Genomic DNA, 18394 nt, shown 5'->3' with positions numbered 1-18394 from the left:
CTTTAGAGGTCTTATTTCAGGCCTGCCTGTGACTCAAGCCAAAGGCTGATCTGAGTTAACTCCAGAGAGTTTCGACTGATCTTGAAGACAGTTAAAATGAAGGGGCTAATTAACTACACAAGTTTAAAAATAATCAGTAAAACCACAACTTGTCTTCGAAAATAATTTATAGATGATGATTACTGGGCTGGGGTAGAAGGGAGGGTAGTAATAGATTTCTATACTACAGTAAAGAAAAAATAAATAAATGATTCTCAGCTCAAAAGGTATGTAGATTTTCAGATATGCGTATACAATTTATTTCTGAGATCCGAAAGCAGATGTGTTTTTCTTGCATTTGACTTGGCTTTGGCATTATAATGGAGGAATGAGTACATTAAATTAGAAGGTTAAATGCAGTAGATTCAAGTTCTGATTCTATCTTTAGCTAACCAGGACACTAGCAAATCGTTTCCCCTCTTTGGATTTTTCTATCTGTAAAATGAAACAATTGGAGATGGTTTCTAATATTGCTGCATTCTCAAATTCTTCTTGGAAAACAGGTGGGGATATGCATAAATAAATACTCAAATAAATAAAATTCCTGCCAGATCTAGCATTCATGAAACTATCATTGACCCCCACCCAAAAAGGCTTCCAGCAGATATCTGAAAGTTTATATTTTTATGTGAAATAACTTCAGTCATGTACAATAAAACGTGTTCGCACAAAAATTTTGATTAGTATTTCCATCATGGAGAAGCTTATTCATTTGCCTTCAATACCTATATTTAAAGGGTCCTAACATAGTCTTTCATTTATTCTATTATTTAGTAGATATTTACTGAGTGCCTACTATGTGCCAGGAACTTTTCCAGGCACTGAGGGTACAGAAGTGAACAAGACAGGCAATGAAATGCCCTGAGGTGCTATCTAGTAAGGGACAATGTCTTGTGATGTTTATGATGCTCTAATGAGACAACCCATTGTACCATATTTTATACACTTTTCCCTGCAACAAATGTCTATGCATCTGTTGCTGTAGAAATCCCAAGAATCCAGTTCCCACTATGGCCAAATCTCTAGTTTGGAGCCAATGTTAAGCTTTAAAAAGGATTCCATAACCATAACAGATTAAAAGTTTTGTTTATTGGTTTGGGGTTAAAAAGCGAGCATGATATTGTGTAGGTCAAGGAGGGAATTTATCCTGGTCTTCAAGAGTGTTAATTAGTAATTAGGAAAGATGTTGAATTATTTACTTATTTATTGTGTCTCTTCCATCAGAACCTGTTTAAAGTGGAAAGTGTGAACTGCATCTGTGTGGACTGGAAAAGTGGCTCACGAACTGGGTACACACAAGCCTCACAGAACATCCGGATTGTGGGAGCAGAAGTGGCGTATTTCGTTGACGTTCTTGAGGTAACTACCTCTGGGTTATACAAAAGCCCATGCACATTGCTCTCTGGATTCTCTTCCAGAATAATTGCTGTATGTATGATAACTGGTAAAGTATTTTTCTACTTAGAGTGGGCATTCTCCTTGATTAAAAAGAAAAATGCAAAAAAAAATCTAGATTTGGGCTTCATCAATATGCCTACTAAGGTGAATAAACTGATTTTTAAGTGCTATTTTTCAAGCAACCAGGTAGGTTGTTTCTACTGAATTCCATCATTAGTTCTTTTAATTTTACCAGTTATTAAGCCGAGTTGATATGATAATGTCAACCTGAAGATTAAAGTAGAGGTTTTGTTGTTTGTTTGTTTTTATTTTTTTAAGAGAAGCACAATGATGACAAGCTAACCTGATTTGGTAACTAAAAACTTACAAAATGTTAAACCTGAAAGTGCTTAAGTAATTGCTTTCATTATTCTTTTCTTTTATTCTTTTTTAATTTTTTTCTTTTTCTTTTTTTTTTGTAAATTGAAGTATAGTTGACACACAATATTCTATTAATTTCAGGTGCCAAAATATGTATTGCAATGTCTGGTTTGTGGAGCTGGCAGATCAGTTATTGATTAAGTTCACCATCTTACTTGAGTGCAGTTTGTGACGCCCCGAAACAATTACAATAGTAATATCAAAGGTCACTGGGCTTCCCTAATGGCGCAGTGGTTGAGAGTCCGCCTGCCAATGCAGGGCACATGGGTTCGTGAAGATCCCACATGCCGCGGAGCGGCTAGGCCCGTGAGCCATGGCCGCTGAGCCTGCGCGTCCGGAGCCTGTGCTCTGCAACGGGAGAGGCCACAGCAGTGAGAGGCCGCATACCGCAAAAAAAAGAAAAAGTCACTGATCACCATGAGAAATATTATAATAATGAAAAAGTTTAAAATATTGAGAGAATTACCAAAATGTAACACAGAGACCCAAAGTGAACAAATACTGTTGGAAAAATGGTGCTGATAGCCTTGCTCAATGCAGTGTTGCCACAAACCTTCAGTTTGCAAAAAACATAATATCTGTGAAGCACAGTAAAGCAAAGCATAATAAAACATGGTATGTCTGTACCACATCTTCTTTATCTACTCATCTATTGACAGACACTTAGGTTTTTTCCATTGCTTGGCTATTGTAAACAATTCTGCAATAAACATAAGGGTGCATATATCCTTTGGAATTCATGTTTTCATTTTCTTCAGAAAAATAACCAGCAGTGGAATTGCTGGACCATATGGAAGTTCTATTTCTAATTTTTTGAAGAACCTCCCTACTGTTTTCCACAGTAGCTCTACCAAGTTACATTCCTACCAATAGTACATGAGGGTTCACTTTTCTCCACATCCTCGCCAATGCTTATTATCTGTTGTCTTTTAGATGATGGCCATTCTGACAAGTGGGAGGTGGTACCTCATTGTGGTTTTGATTTGCTCTTCCCTGGTGATTAGTGATGTTGAGCATCTTTTCATATGTCTGTTGGCCATCCGTATGTCTGACTTGGAAAAATGTCTATTCAGGTTCTCGCCTCATTTTTTAAATCAGATTATGTTTTTTTATATTGGGTTACGTGAGTCCCTTGTCCACTCTGAATATTAAACTCTTACCAAATATATAATTTGCAAATATCTTCTCCCGTTTAGTAGGTCGCCTTTTTGTTTTGCTGATGGTTTCCCTCACTGTGCGAAAGCTTTTTGGTTTGAGGTAGTTCCGTTTGTTTATTTTTGCTTTTGTTTCCTTTGCGTGAGGAGACAGATCCAAAACCTATGGCTAAGATGGATGTCAAAGAATATACTGTCTATGCTTCTTCCTGGAGTTTTATGGTTTCGGGTCTTACATTTAAGTCTTGAATACATTTTGAGTTTATTTTTGTATATAGTGTAAGAAAGTGGTCCAGTTTTATTCTTTTGCATGTAGCTGTCAAGTTTTCACAACACCATTTATTGAAGAATAATCATTACTTTCTAATCCAAATACTGCTTCACCACCTCTGGGTAACAAGTCCTGATATCCATCAAGAGTCCCCTCTACGTAGTAGAACAATAAAAGAGAACACTACTTCCACCAGTTTAAACATTACACCATCGCCATTTCTCGTGATAAATGAAAAGAAAAATCCATGAAAATTGACTGCTTTAAAGGAGAAGCTTCTCTTCTTAAAAATTGAGTTTTCAGAGCGTTCTCTTTTCTGTCCATCGTGAATTTTGCTAGTTTGAAAACATTCTGAAGAAGTTTTCTTTCCAACAGTCGTCATTTGAATACTCACCTTCCAAGGTCCACGTCATTGGCCACAGTCTAGGTGCCCACGCTGCTGGCGAGTCAGGAAGGAGGACAAATGGGACCATTGGACGTATCACAGGTTGGTCAAAGCTGCAAAGTTGGACTAAATGAAGCCTATACGGGGTCTAAAAGGACAGAAATTTGGCACAGACCTGCTTTTACCTGAGGAGACAAGTTTTCACATTTTCCGAATTAGATCACATGATCAGAGAAATCGCTGCGTTCTAAGACCTTATGAATTTGTTATTAATACCAATCTTTAGTCTACAGAGCCCTGTTTAACATATAAATACTGCATGTGACTAAAATGTGAATTAAGAACATCTGGATGTCTTATTCATATCTATTTTCTCTTTGTCGGGTATTCACAAAGGATGAGTTTGGTGAATAGAAGAAATGGCATAAATAATAGAAGCAATAGAATTAAACCCAAAGAGCTCAAAAATGTATCATTAATTATATTCTGCTTCATAGCAATTGATAATTAGTCCAGTCCTCATGAACCACAACCCGAGAGTGGTGGGGACAGATAGTCTGGGTGTCCTGGGCTGCCCGGGCTACATGCTGCTAATTAGATAAAAAATATGATTTTACAAATCTCAGACTGGTTGCCTTTAGCCAATGGAGTCATATGTTGGATACCCAGGTCCTACAACAACCTTGTAAATTTATAAGAAAGACTTTGCTATCCTGGATCTGAGAAGTGACTATTTCAGGAAATGATTACTTTCTTCTTGCATCGTCCCTTCTTTATGTTCTTCCCAAATCCCCTGTCTCTGACCCCCTGACTCTCTTTTTTAATACTTTGGATAAGTTGGTTACATTTGCATCGGTGGGGGTGTCTGGGATATCTCTTTAACTTGCTGGAGAGAACATTCTTTCTCATAGTCCATAAATGCTTATGAGAGCCTGCTCAGTCAGGCACTTGCCAAGCTGTGGTCGCAGTGACTGTGAAAGCCAAGATCCTTGCCCTCACAGGACTTTATAGTATAGGTGGAACTCTTTTAGCTTGAAAATCTCTTAGGAGTCCAGTGTTTCCCAGAGTCTGGCTCTTCTGTTGTAACTGTGCTATTGACAGGGATTGTCCCAATGACTTAAGCATCCGTAAGTAGGGCCAAATTCCATGGTTTGAGGAAAATTCACTTTAATGCAAATAGTAAATTAGACACAGATTTCCCTTAGAAATTGGTAAGATAGGGAAGAACCAGCTTATTTCTTTGCACGCATTACTCATGATTACCACCAAAGCTGCACTCAGGTCTCTAAAGAGAAAGGTGAACATGCATGTCCACTGATAGACACTGACATGACGCATCCTATCTATTTTAGGGTTGGATCCAGCAGAACCGTGCTTTGAGGGCACACCTGAATTAGTCCGATTGGACCCCAGCGATGCCCAATTTGTGGATGTAATTCACACAGACGCTGCCCCCATAATCCCCAACCTGGGTGAGTTCCTCAATTTGTCCCCCTGGAGTGTTTTGTGAGTCTATACATAAGAGTGTTTTAGAGTGTTTTGAGTCTTTACATTAACATCAACTTTCCCATATTTTAAAATTCCTCAGGTTTTGGAATGAGCCAAGTTGTGGGCCACCTAGATTTCTTTCCAAATGGAGGAAAGGAAATGCCCGGATGTAAGAAGAATGCTCTCTCTCAGATTGTTGACATAGATGGGATCTGGGAAGGTACAACGATTATGTATATGAAGAGATTTTCTTGGGGGTGGGGTGTGAATCTGTGTTTCCTTTTGATAAACTTGCTAAATATTTTGGTATTGTACAGGTCTCACATTTTCTATAACAAAGAACTTTTAGTTGTATCCCCAAGATACAGGTTTTCACTGGCGGAGGTGGACATGAGAAGACTATAGGAAAGAAAGTGTATTTGTAGTCAACTTTTCAAGGATCTAATTCAGGGAATTCACTACTCAGTCATACGTATCCCTTACAGACCAATCTTTTCCTCCTAGAGTTATTTTTCCATTTCATTTAGCTCTGGCATAACTATTATAATCTTAAACAGATTATATTAAATTCTGCTTGCATCTCAAATCATAACTACCCTTCATAAATGATTTTGTTCTGTGACTGTCATGAGTTCACACTAATTAGAAAAATCTGTTCAACAACTGTATTCTGACCATGGCATTAACTTGGAAAAATAAAATCTGTCACTGATGTGTAATCATGTCTGATTTTAAAGGAACACGCAACTTTGCGGCCTGTAATCACTTAAGAAGCTACAAGTATTATGCTGATAGCATCCTCAACCCTGATGGCTTTGCTGGATTTCCTTGTGCCTCTTACAGCGTTTTCAGTGCAGTAAGTAGATTCTATCTTGCACCTAAAGAATTTTGTGACCATCGCTTCTCATGACCAGTGTGGTTCACTCTACGTGACATGCATTCAGTGAATGTTACTATATGACTGCCACATGATTTATACTTTCAATAATACATGTTTATTTTAATAGCGATAAAGCATTGGAGAACTTTGGAGAAATGCGCTTGTAAACTGAAATATCCCAAATCTACCTTGCTCTCTATCACTTCTGTATGTGTCAGCTAGATGTTCACACTTGGTTTGGAAATAATTCTAAGTGCAAAAATTGTCTATGGAAATCTGATCTATGGTTGCAGGATGCTGATGAACATGAACAACTTGTTTTAAATGTTAACCTTATAAAGGTATATGATTATGGGCATGTGGACATTTCTGTGCAGTCTCGTAATTGCCAAGATTTTTTTTTGAGTGGCCATCTTTTTTTTGGTATTCTCTAAATATCTAAGTTGGGATCCTTAAATCTGATCTTGAATATGACATATCAATTGCCTGGGGGTTTTTTTACTATTGCTTTTCCTTTCACAATAATTTTTTTTCAAATAAAAATGTATACCCTATGTTATTTAATATGTAAATTTTCAAGTAACGTGCTAGGTGAAATTATAATTATCAAGTAGATATACTTTAGCAATGAAGAGACAGGATCTGATTCCTGGTTCTACCATTAAATAGTTGAATGATTCGGGGCAAAATACTTAACTTCTCTAAGGCACTTCCTTCATTTCAAAATGTAAATAAAATGGTAGATTCCATAGATTTGGTGGGAGGATTTAATAAGATAACATGTTTTAATTGCTTAGCCCAGAACCTAAAATATAATAATTAGCGTTCAACAAATGTTAGCTATTATGTGTAGGGGAGAGGGGCTGGGTGCATATTTTATTCACAATGTAGCTTGCATATGCAACGAGAATGCCCCCCCCCCCTTTGGTCTAACTTTATTTTTATTTTCTTCCCAAATCCGTATTTTCTAGGTAATGGGGAAAGCAAACAAACACAGAAGCTTTAGGTTTCATCCAGTTAAAATTTAATCTGATTCAATAATATAAACAGTCTTTTTAAGTGATGCTCAGACACTTCTATAGGAAAACAATTCTCAGTTTTGCAGATTTCTCAGCCTTTGGACCACCTCTCTCCAAGCTGGTATTGGGCAAGGTGATCATGGTGGTGGTGGTCAGTGTGTGTGTGGAGCGCAGAGAGGAGGCTTGGGGGTCTGCCTTCTTGACGGGCTCATAGCTGTCATCTGCAGGTGATGTCTGGGCATGTCCAAGCTACTGGCTTGGGCAATGCTCTCAGAGAGCTTTGGCCATTTCTTCCTGGCTGGCTCAGTTTCCCTCAGCTTTTGCTGAATGCGGACCCTGAGATTCAGCCCATTCCCCATCTGGTCCGCTGATTCAGGAGTTCACCACTTTCCTCTACTGTGGGGCAGCCTTGCCCTTTCATAGCAGGAATTTTTATGTCCGTCTGCCTCCGCCTCTGTTCATCCCCCTCCTTCTCTTCTCCTTGCAGTTTCTTGGCCCACGAAAAAAGGACATTTTCCTATATGATATCCATCTTCTCCAGACCTCATGGCTAAGCCTGACTGACCAACTAGAGCATCTTCCCTTCACACTGGAAGAATTCTGAGATCTGAATCTTCCAGACTTGATATGCTAAGTGGGAGCTAGAGAAAACTGAGAAAAGCTTGACTTTTAAGTCTGTTGTCCTCCCAGTGAGTCCTATTTTGTGAACCAGAAGCTGATTATCACCTCCTGCTCTTTCTTTTGCAATTTTTCTAAAATAAATTCTAACCACCTAAAGGCAGATGGGTGTCTTGGGGCAACCGGAACAACTTAGAGAGGCAAAAGAGAAAGGATTAAAATGTAAATAAATAAATAAATTCTCTTAGTTAATTTTTATAATATTTATGTTAGTGTCATGTTATTTAATAGTGAAATTGCTGACTTATAATTGTAAATAATGAGACATTTTTAACCTTTGTTGAGATACTGTTAAAGTCTTCTTTTACTATCAGAAGACGATTGGCTTTAAAATATTTGAAAATTCAACACGTGGAATAAGATGGTACACTTTTAAAAAAAGAGCCTCCTCATTCATCATTTGTTTCTTCTCCTTAGAACAAGTGCTTCCCCTGTCCAAGTGAAGGCTGCCCGCAGATGGGTCATTATGCTGATAGATTTCCTGGGAAAACCAAAGAAGTGGGCCAGATATTTTATCTAAACACCGGTGATGCCAGCAATTTTGCCCGTAAGCCCCTATTTTATTTGTCTTAAATTCTCAATACTATGTATCTTATCACGTCCAGTGGAAATGTGTGAAATTGCTTTTCTGTACAAAAGTTTTAAACACTCCTCCCCAAAATGGAAAAACACATCAATGCCATGCTCAATGTGAACATGCCAATTTGGGTGGCAGAACAGAGTTTAGGGCCTGAATTATCAATGATGCAAAAATAAATTTCTTCACAGTTGATTCTGGTACCGAATTCAGGAGGCTTCTTCTGCTCCAGCCTCTTCATACTCTATTAAAAGTTTCACTGTGCAAAATTCTGAGGTTTTTACAAGCAGAAAAGCAACCCAGGAGAGAGATGGCAGAGGCTGTGGGAGTGGAAAGGAGGTGACAGATTCCAGAGATATTAGGATTGTAGACTCCATGTGTGATGGGAATCAGAGAATGCAGGAATGGTGAGACTTGGGGACAGACCCTGGGTTTCTTTTCTGGGTAATAGAGGAGGAAAACTATTTGGATGGGAGTCAATAGGGTTATTAGCTGCATTGTAAAAACTAAAGCTAAATTTTATCCCCTTCCCAGTTTGGCCCAGGCTAGCTCTAAATGGCAAAAAATTGTAGTTCACTATTGACTAGTACCATAAAATGGTTACCATAAATTAATACAATTCCAATGGTGATGAAAAGTTGAATTATAGAATGTTAAAGATAAATATAGATTATTTAGACAAAAAGATGACAGTACTCTAAAATTTTGTGATCTGTAAAAAGAAATAAACTGATGAAAATACCACACTATTATTTTTCCATTATCTTTTAACATAAAGTTCTTATAATGTTCAAGAATAAATTGTTAGGTTAAAAAAATTGAAAACAAAATATATAACTTAGTCCCTTGGCTTGAAATCTTTTGACTTTGGAAAGGGTCTGTGTTCCTCCCCTCCCCCAATGTCTGCCCTCTGAACATTTAGTTAAAGGAATATCCATCACTATTTGATTAGAAGAACTACCAAAACCATACAAAAATTATTCAAAATTCAGCAGTAGTGGAATCCAAGTTAGCCTGTTTCCAGAATAATTTTCCTAAAAGCTGATAGTTTGCAAATATTTCCCCCTTGCAGGTTGGAGGTATAAGGTGGCTGTCACACTGTCTGGAAAGAAGGTTAGAGGACACATACTAGTTTCTTTGTTTGGAGATAGAGGAAACTCTAAGCAGTATGAAATTTTCAAGTGAGTAAACTACTACTCTAAGCTCCTTCAATGTTGGAATACTTCACACATACAATGTATGTCATGGACATAAGAGTTTATTCATTACTATATGGGAATATAGGGAAGGAAAGGATTTTTCCCTTTACCTTTCTTGGCTCTTTGGCTGGTCTGGTAATCAAATTAACATAGGACAGATTAACAGGGGGAAAAACTAATTTAATTATGTACATATGGGGGTCCCAGAAGAATATGAGACCCACGGGCAGTGAGACAATTGAGGCTTATATGCCATTCTGAGCTAAGGAGAAGGGACAGGGGTCTGGAACTTCAAAGGGGAGAAAGACGATCCACAGTAAGATGGGAAGAACAAAGGTTTGGTGCACAAAGGTTTGCCATGACAGGCAGAGACAACAGGACACGGAGAGGAATTTGATCTCCAGGCCCAGCTGAGCTCCCCGCCAGCCTAGCACACTTAGCCCATATTCCTTGTAGCTATCTCAGGTGATAGTTCCCTTCCTGAACCAGGCCTTCTATCTAAATTCTTTTAGGCAGTTAAGGGAGAGGTAAAAGTTATCCTTGAGTCTGCTGGGTCTTGATTTCCTTCAGCTCAAAATAGTCCACCTGCCAAAGTGGCACATTCTGGGGAGACTTGTTCTGAACCCCTTCAGAAGTACAGTACTGCCATGTGTCATTAAAGGGAAGAGACTATTTCACCCTTGTACCTTAATACATTTTAGAACTCTGTTTCTAAATGTTTTCTCTGCTATTTCCTGAGAAAACCACAGATGTTTATTTTGATGCATGATTTATAATCACTAAATAATTATTCTACCCACAAAACAACTGGAAAAGGATGATATAATGATGTCATCATTTATTAAATTGTGGGAGGATTGTGACTATAACATGTTTGAAGTTTTATGAAAATAAGGATGACTTCAAAGTAATATGAGATATTGATGGCAAATGAACTACCACTGAGTTGGCATACATGTCTACACTTATTTAACCATTAGATTCACAAATGTACTATCAATCATCTTACTAGAGATACATTGTTAACTGGTTTTAGAAACATGTATGTGTATATTTATATGTATGTTTATGTATATTCATGTATGTTTTTATTAACTTCTTCATTCCCAAGGGGCATTCTCCAACCAGACAGTATTCATTCCAATGAATTTGACTCAGATGTGGAAGTTGGAGATGTGCAGAAGGTTAAATTTATTTGGTACAATAACGTGATCAACCCAACTCGACCCAGAGTGGGAGCATCCAAGATCAGTGTGGAACGCAATGATGGAAAAGTGTAAGTAATAAAAATCCAAAGAGATTTGAATCATTGAGTCACGTTTATAATTCTACTCCCATTGAAAGACAACTTTAAGTCACCTACAGTGGTTCTCCTATATCTCAGTCACCACTGCTTCCTAATACCTTTTGTTTCTTTAAAAGAAAGTGTACATCTTTAGGAAAACAACTTTGATAGATTTGTAGCTGACTGTTGTATGATCGGATACAAGTGTTAGAATGAGAATCTGGCTTCACAATCCTAAGGTGAAAAGAAAGAGTTCATTTAGCAGCTGTGCCTTGTGCTATGTGTGTGCTTAATATGTGTATCTTCCCCAAGCTTCCTGGGTTCACCAAATTGCCACTTAAATTACCGAGAAAACACTTAACTTATCAAGGACTACAAATAGATTGTCCTGTGCCATTAGTCCTTTTAGTGAAGACAAAGGTCAACCCTTGGTTCTAATCAAGACTAAAGTGTGTGTGAACCAACGGATATTTACCAGAGTGAACTACCAGAAGCAATGAGGTGATGATGATGATGATAATCATAACAATACCAATATCAGCCCAAGTGTTTTGAGTATAAAGCCAAATTCTGAGGCACGGTGCTATGCTGCTTCTGCCGTCATATCGTTCAGTCCTCATGTAAGTCCAGTGTGGAGACTTCTGCTTCTGGCAAAGATGGAGTAACAAGAGCCCAGATTTACCTTCCCAACTGAAACAAACAAAGATTCAGACAAAATATAATCAAACCACAGTTTTCAAGACTCTGAACATTAGGCAACAAAGGAAAGTGATCTCTGAGAGATAAGAAACAAAAAGGTAGAGTCTTCAAATTGTCCCGGCTTACTGCCTTGAAAGAGTCTCCAGGATGTCACACAAAGAGGAAAAGTTCAGGCAGAACCCAGTAAACTACCTGAGTTGAAGAAACAGAACTAAGAATCCAAAAAATCCAAGGCAACTGGACTTCACGGGACAGAGGACCAGAGAGGAGAGAGCTACAGAGAGGAAATCTCAGGGAGCTGGACAATTTCCTTAAACATTCAGCAGAGGACTGATCAGCACATATATATGAGGAAACTAGCCAAGGTCTGTGAAGTATCCACCTGAAAGGATTAGAGAGAATAGTACCCAGTACTCTTGCAGGGCTGGGAACAGTACTTGTTTCCTCCAACCAGACCAGAAAAGCTCATAATTCAGGAAATGTTGGGTAGAGTATTTAAGAAGGTCTTCCCTCAGTAGTGGGGAAAAAAATTAGCCTAGAATTAGCAAGACCTGAAAGGATCAAACTGTTTCCAAATAACTGCACCCCAGAACAGAGCTCAAGAAAATTTATAGGAATACAAAATTATCCAGCAGTTAACAGGCTAAAATCCACAATATATGACATTAAATGAAAGTTTTCCATGTATATAAAGAAGCAGGAAAACACAACCTATAATGAGAAAATCAATCAATTGAAACCAAACCAGAGCCGACACAACTGTTAGAATAGCAGACATAGATTCAAACAGTTAGTAAACCTGTATTCCATTGGTTTAAAAAGGTCAGTAGAGGTATGGCCTATATATAGAAAAAAGGCCCAAGTTGAGTTTCTAGAGATGAGAACTACAATATCTGAAATGAAAGAGCAGATTAGACATTGTGAGAGAAAAGATTAGTGTAGTTGAAGAGGTAATAGAAAGTATCCAAAATGAAACACAGAGAGAAAAAAAATTTTTGATGAAAAGAATATCAGTGATCTGTGAAATAACAAGAAGTCTAATATAGTTCTCATTGAAGACTCCAAAGGAGGAAGGAGAGAAATATATATCTGAAGAAATAATGGCTTCAAAAATTTCAAACATAGTGAAAACTGTAAACATATAGATCCAAGTGATACCACAAAAAACATGAAGAGAACTATGCCAACACACATGAAAATCAAACTGCTCAAAACCAGTTATAAAGAGGAAAACTTAAAAGCAGCCAGAGAAAAAACACACATTACCTACAGAGGAATAAAGATAACAATTACAGGCAGATTCCACATAAAAAACAATGCAAGTGAGAAAACAGTGGAACAACATCTTTAAAGTACTGAAAGGAAAAAACCGTTAACCTAGAATTCTATATCCACAAAAGTATCATTCAAAGGAAAAGATGAAATAAAGACTCTTCAGACATATCAAAGCTGAAAGAATTCATCACCAACCCATCAACACCATGAGAAATGTTAAAGGAAAGTCTTCAGAGAAAGGAAAGTTATTCTGGTTGTAAAAGAATCTACAGAAAGGCGTTAAGAGCGTAGGAGATAGTAACTACGTTGGGAAACGTATGAGATTTTAAAATATGGTTATTTAAGTCTTTAAAAATAATTGACAGTTTAAAAAGTAATGGCAATATTTGGGGGAGGGGCTGTTATAACGTGTATAAGTAAAATATATGAGAACAATGCCATCAGGCATTAGGTAGGAGGGAGAAATGGAAACACACTCTTATCATGTTCTTATACCATATGTAAATTAAAATATTACCACTTGAAGGTAAAATGTGATGTTAAAAATATATGGTATAAATTCTAAAGCAACCGCTAAAATAGTAAAACAAAGAACTATAGCTAATAAGCCAAAAAAGGAGGTTAAATGGAATTTTTTAAGGCATAAAAAGGGGGAAAAACAGCATAGGGAACAATTTGCAAGATAATAACCGTATCAATAAATGTATTAAATTAAAATACGACAATTAGAAGGCAGAGATTGTTTAACTGGATTTTAAAAACTCAATACACAACCGTATGCTACCTACATGAAATGTACTTTAAATATAAAGACACAAATAGATTAGAAGTGAAAGAACAGAAAATGGTATTCTATTAATTATTAGGGAAATGCAAATTAAAACCACAATGAGATACCAACATAAACTTATTTAAATGGCTAAAATTTAAAAGATTGACAATATCAAGCACTGGTGAGGATGTGAAGAAACTTGAATTCTCATATAACTGTTGATGGGAATGTAAAATGATGCAACCACTTTGGAAAACTCTTTGATAGTTTCCTAAAAGGCCAAACATACACCTACCTAAAATTCAGCTGTGTTTCTCTTTTATGTATTTACCCAAGAGAAAAGAAAGCATATATTTATACAAAGATTTGTACATAAATATTCATATTACCTTTTATTGCAATAGTCAAAATCTGGAAATAACCGAAAGTCCACCAACAAGGGAATGGATAAACAAATTGTGGTCTTCTGTACAATGGAATACTACTCAGCAGTGAAAAGGAACAAACTAGTGATACATGCAGCAACATAGATGAATCTCAAAATAATTATACTGAACAAAATTATACTGAATGAAAGAAGCTAAACAAGAGTGCATACACCTTTGATTCCATTCATATAAAATTTTACACAATTCAAAGTAGTCTATAACGACAGTAGGCCAGTGGTTGCCTGGGGAAAGGGAAGATGGAAAGGGATGGGAAGGAGAGATTACAAAGGATAGGAGGAAAATTTTGGAATAATGGATATGTTTACTCTCTTGATTGTGGTGATGGGAAATAAGTACTGTTATTATCCCCATTTTACAGATAATTCAGTGAAAGCTCAATGCCAGAATTCATGTGCAGGAAATCTGACTTCAGCAAATCCTTAACTACCACAATAGAAATTCAGATCACCTTTATTTATATATACTGTGTGCCCTTCACTTCTTGTGACCCTTTTCAATATTAGGGGTTTTTTTGATGGTGTATTTTAATTTATTATATTCTAATGGGAAAAATGAAGAACAACATTAACTTACGGATTGCCATCAAATGAGAGGGAGCTTTTAGTCAAAGTCCTTCACTAATTTGCACTGAGTTTCATCTTGTCCAATATTTTTCTTATTTTTTTCTTTTTTAAAATATTTATTTATTTTAACATCTTTATTGGAGTATAATTGCTTTACCTTGTTGTTTTAGTTTCTGCTGCATAACAAAGTGAATCAGCTATACGTATACATATATCCCCATATCCCCTCCCTCTTGCATCTCCCTCCCACCCTCCCTATCCCACCCCTCTAGGGGGACACAGAGCACCGAGCTGATCTCCCTGTGCTATGCAGCTGCTTCCCACTAGCTAGCTATTTTACATTTGGTAGTGTAGATATGTCCATGCTACTCTCTCTTTGTCCCAGCTTACCCTTCCCCCTCCCCATGTCCTCAAGTCCGTTCTCTACGTCTGCATCTTTGTTCCTGTCCTGCCCCTAACCTTTCTTTAATTTGCTATTTGCACATCGGCTAGCCATTAGATTACAGAGAAGAAAATGAAGATGAAGAGAAAAGAGCATTTTTCTGAGCATTTTTTATGTGCCAGGCACTTTATATATGCTTCTGTATCTTATTAAAGAACGTTAGCTCCAAAGCCTCCTAAGTATTGCTCAGTCTTAATGAGTAAATTAGTCATTCAATTCAATACTGAATTAAAATAAGAATGCCTAACCACTGTAACACCAGGACCTCAGGATCTTTACTCTGGCTGATTTCTTGTCATGCCGCTGACCCTACTCTTCCTCAGGTGCATTCACTGACGGTGTGCCGTGTTTAGTAGGTGCTTTGGGGATGTGACAGATGGACCCTCCGTGTCCTCTGGCGTGTCCAATGATACCTCTTCTTTCTGCTATTGCATAGCCATGGGATAAAATTAGAAAAGAAAATGCAGTCCTTTATACCCAAGAGGTATTCACTCGGCCAGTGTCTAGTTTGGGGCACAGAGTGTGCCACTCACTCAGCCTGAGGGGAAGGAAGGGCTGTCATCAAACTCCACACACCAACTGTGTGTCAGGAAGAGCTGACTTTTTGTTTTCTCTCCCCAGGTTCAACTTCTGTAGCCAAGAAACTGTGAGGGAAGATATTCTGCTTACCCTCACCCTGTGTTAGGAGCTGCTGACATGTGAACACTGAATCTTACTGCTAATAAAATCTAGTGGTGAAGCACTACATTCCTTTCTTTGCCATCATGTCCATTATTTCCAATGAAATGTTTGGATAATGTGATTAAGTTCCAATATTTGGAGCTGGTCTGAAAACCCACAAATGACTGTTGAATTTTGCTACATGTTACCTGGCATTTGAACTTGGGAATATTGTTTACTTGATACTGACGTCATGCCCATTACTATTACTGATGTCATTCTGATCACTTAAGGCAGGCTTCCAGGTCCAAAGTGACCCTCTTGTTGGTGGTGGGCACACATGATAAGTACCCACCTTTGCCACTTTTTCCATCGTCTTTAATCGACATCTCAGGAGGACTGACACATAGGGAGTCTCCAGTTCTAATCTGAACTTTTCTCTTTCAAATCCTTGGCCATGTCTATTTCTGTGTCTGTGTCAGTTGGGCCCTCTGAGAATCAGACGCCAGGGAAATGTCTGTGATGGATGAAAGAGGAGAGAGCAGGAGAAGGCAGGAGACACTTCAGACCTCAGTGCAGGTCTAACACCCATGAGAGGGGAAAGGAAGGAAAGATTGGGTGGGAAGAGCCCCAGCCCTCAGCAAATGTCTGAGAAAGTCTTGGCCAGGTCGATGGGGAGTCCCCAAGGGAAGGTGACCCTTGGCAGGAATCCTACTTCAGGCAGGAGTAGACGGGCTCTTGTACCCATGCCGTGCTCAGCCATGGGTTGATGCAGCCGGCAGCAGCGTGGCCTCTGTGTGAGTGCCCCGCGGATCCAAGGGGCAGCAGCTGGGCTGCCAGTCATCTCTGGTCCTGCAGCAGGTTTTCCTGAAGGGATCTGAGCGGCACACCTCTGTGGCCACCACAGTGTCCCACCTTGTTCCTTTTTGGATTTCTCTGGAAATGACACCAGCTTGGTCATTTCCTCATTGGAACTGAATTAAATACATTACTTAATTCAACAAACATTTATGGAGCCCCCATTACTATATTCCAGACACTGCTGTTGGCAAGAAGGATGTAAAATAAATAAAATACATTTCTCACCCTCCAGGAGGTTGTAGTCTGATGAGGGAGCTGGACAAAGAAACAGTCATGAAACAGTGTCAGGAAGTATGAGTTACTATCCTGGGAGGAAAGAAGCGTTGGCATTTGATTTGGGGAGAGAGGTTGAGAGCAGGGGTAGGATGGAGAAAGGCTATATAAAGTAAGTAAAGGGAAAGAAAAGGGGGTTAAGCCTCCCCAAGGAGTGTAGGGGGCCAAGGGTAGGGTAGCCTGTGCCCCAGGCACCCATCCTGTGAACAATTCTGGCACTTTCTCTCTGTGGTTCAGATTGCGCAGCAGAGTCAATCCCCAGTAACACTTTTCCTCCTACTCTCCACTCCCCTTACTCGTGCTTCCTAGAGTCACTTCCCAGATAAACTCTCTGCACCCAAGCCCTTATCTCAGACTCTGTATTCAGGGGAGCCTAAAATAAGACCAGGGGTGAGCATTCCAATAGAGGGGACAGCTTGTCCAAAAGTATAGTACCTGAGCATGGAGTGTTTGGCAAACTGCAGTGTGTTACATGTTGTAGACCATGTTCAGAGAGGGGAGTCATGGGAGATGGGAACAGATGGGGCTCGACTGACCACTTATTGCTCTGACAAGCACATGTTGAGCACCTAATGTGTGTAAGGCACTCTGCTAGGCACGAAGAACACACTGTGAGCAAAAGGGGGACCCAGTGCCTGCTTCTGAAGGTCCATGACCATCAGATGATGGAAGATTCTCTAAGTGATGAGCAGAGACCCCCAAAGGGCTTTGAGAAGGGCAGTGACTTGACCCATGTTTGGGGTTTAAATCAGTCCAATTGGTACTTGCATGGAATGCAAGTTCTGATCCATTTCTTGATCTAAATCCTTCTCTACTTGGCCCAGAACTTTCAGGTACTCCGGGATCCTGAAAGCTGGGGCTGTTCTGGAAATTCCCAGGCCCCCCTATAGAGGGTGCAGACTTTTGGGCCTAATTCTCCCCAGTTGGCACCAGGGTCTGTCTGCCCTGAGACTTTCACTTGTTAGCCAGCCCACAAGAACGGGTGGAATCTACCAACGGCCCTCAAGGACTCTGGGAAGTCTGAGCTACACTCAGAACCTGAATTCACATCCCACAGACAGGGCCTCTCTGATGAAAGAAAAAGAAAGAAGTCAATGGTTGACTGATGATAAGGCAAAGTTTTGCACCCCCCCACTTCTGTTACTACAAACACAGGGAGACATTCAACCAGTTCAAGGGATATTTAGAGCTGTGGTCCAAACGAATGCAGGTGAGTGTCCAGGCTGTGAAAAAGACTTAGAAAACAGCTTTTTCAGGGCAAACACTTCTTTGGAATTAAGGGGCTGCTAGAACCCAGCTTGAGCCAACCTACTCCTCCCCTCAAATTTACAAGATCGTTCTCTTACAAGATGACAAGACATCTATACATTGTGAACTTGAAATTGAAGGAGAAAACAAGGACAGAGCTGACTGGCTAGAGGAAGGCAGCTACTCGGCTCCATCTGGATGTGTGGACATGGCAGATAATGGCTGGCAACCTCATTCTTCACCTTTGTGACTTTCAAGGCGTCATACATCTTGAAGACAGGAGAGCTGTCTGGTGGAAATGAAGTCGCATTTTCAGAAGAGATCCACAGATTTGCAGGCACATGAGTCCCGCCTTAATT

General features: G+C 39.0%; 1 protein-coding gene across 1 annotated transcript in view; it reads left to right on the top strand.

Moving 5' to 3' along the window:
- The window catches only part of LOC101325780 (pancreatic triacylglycerol lipase), a 73707-nt gene extending 57968 nt beyond the window's left edge, over positions 1–15739 (top strand). Inside the window, exons 10-18 of the mRNA XM_004321936.4 lie at positions 1264–1398; positions 3658–3769; positions 5020–5139; positions 5256–5375; positions 5893–6011; positions 8150–8279; positions 9382–9490; positions 10620–10784; positions 15615–15739. Of these exons, the coding sequence (XP_004321984.1) occupies positions 1264–1398; positions 3658–3769; positions 5020–5139; positions 5256–5375; positions 5893–6011; positions 8150–8279; positions 9382–9490; positions 10620–10784; positions 15615–15678 (1074 nt within the window). The 3' untranslated portion in view covers positions 15679–15739. The remainder of the gene's footprint in view (positions 1–1263; positions 1399–3657; positions 3770–5019; positions 5140–5255; positions 5376–5892; positions 6012–8149; positions 8280–9381; positions 9491–10619; positions 10785–15614) is intronic.
- The last annotated feature ends 2655 nt before the right edge of the window (positions 15740–18394 follow it).

The sequence above is a fragment of the Tursiops truncatus genome, chromosome 16 (assembly GCF_011762595.2).
Source record: "Tursiops truncatus isolate mTurTru1 chromosome 16, mTurTru1.mat.Y, whole genome shotgun sequence".
NCBI classification, from domain to species: domain Eukaryota; kingdom Metazoa; phylum Chordata; class Mammalia; order Artiodactyla; family Delphinidae; genus Tursiops; species Tursiops truncatus.
This window is presented reverse-complemented; position numbering and strand designations above follow the sequence as displayed.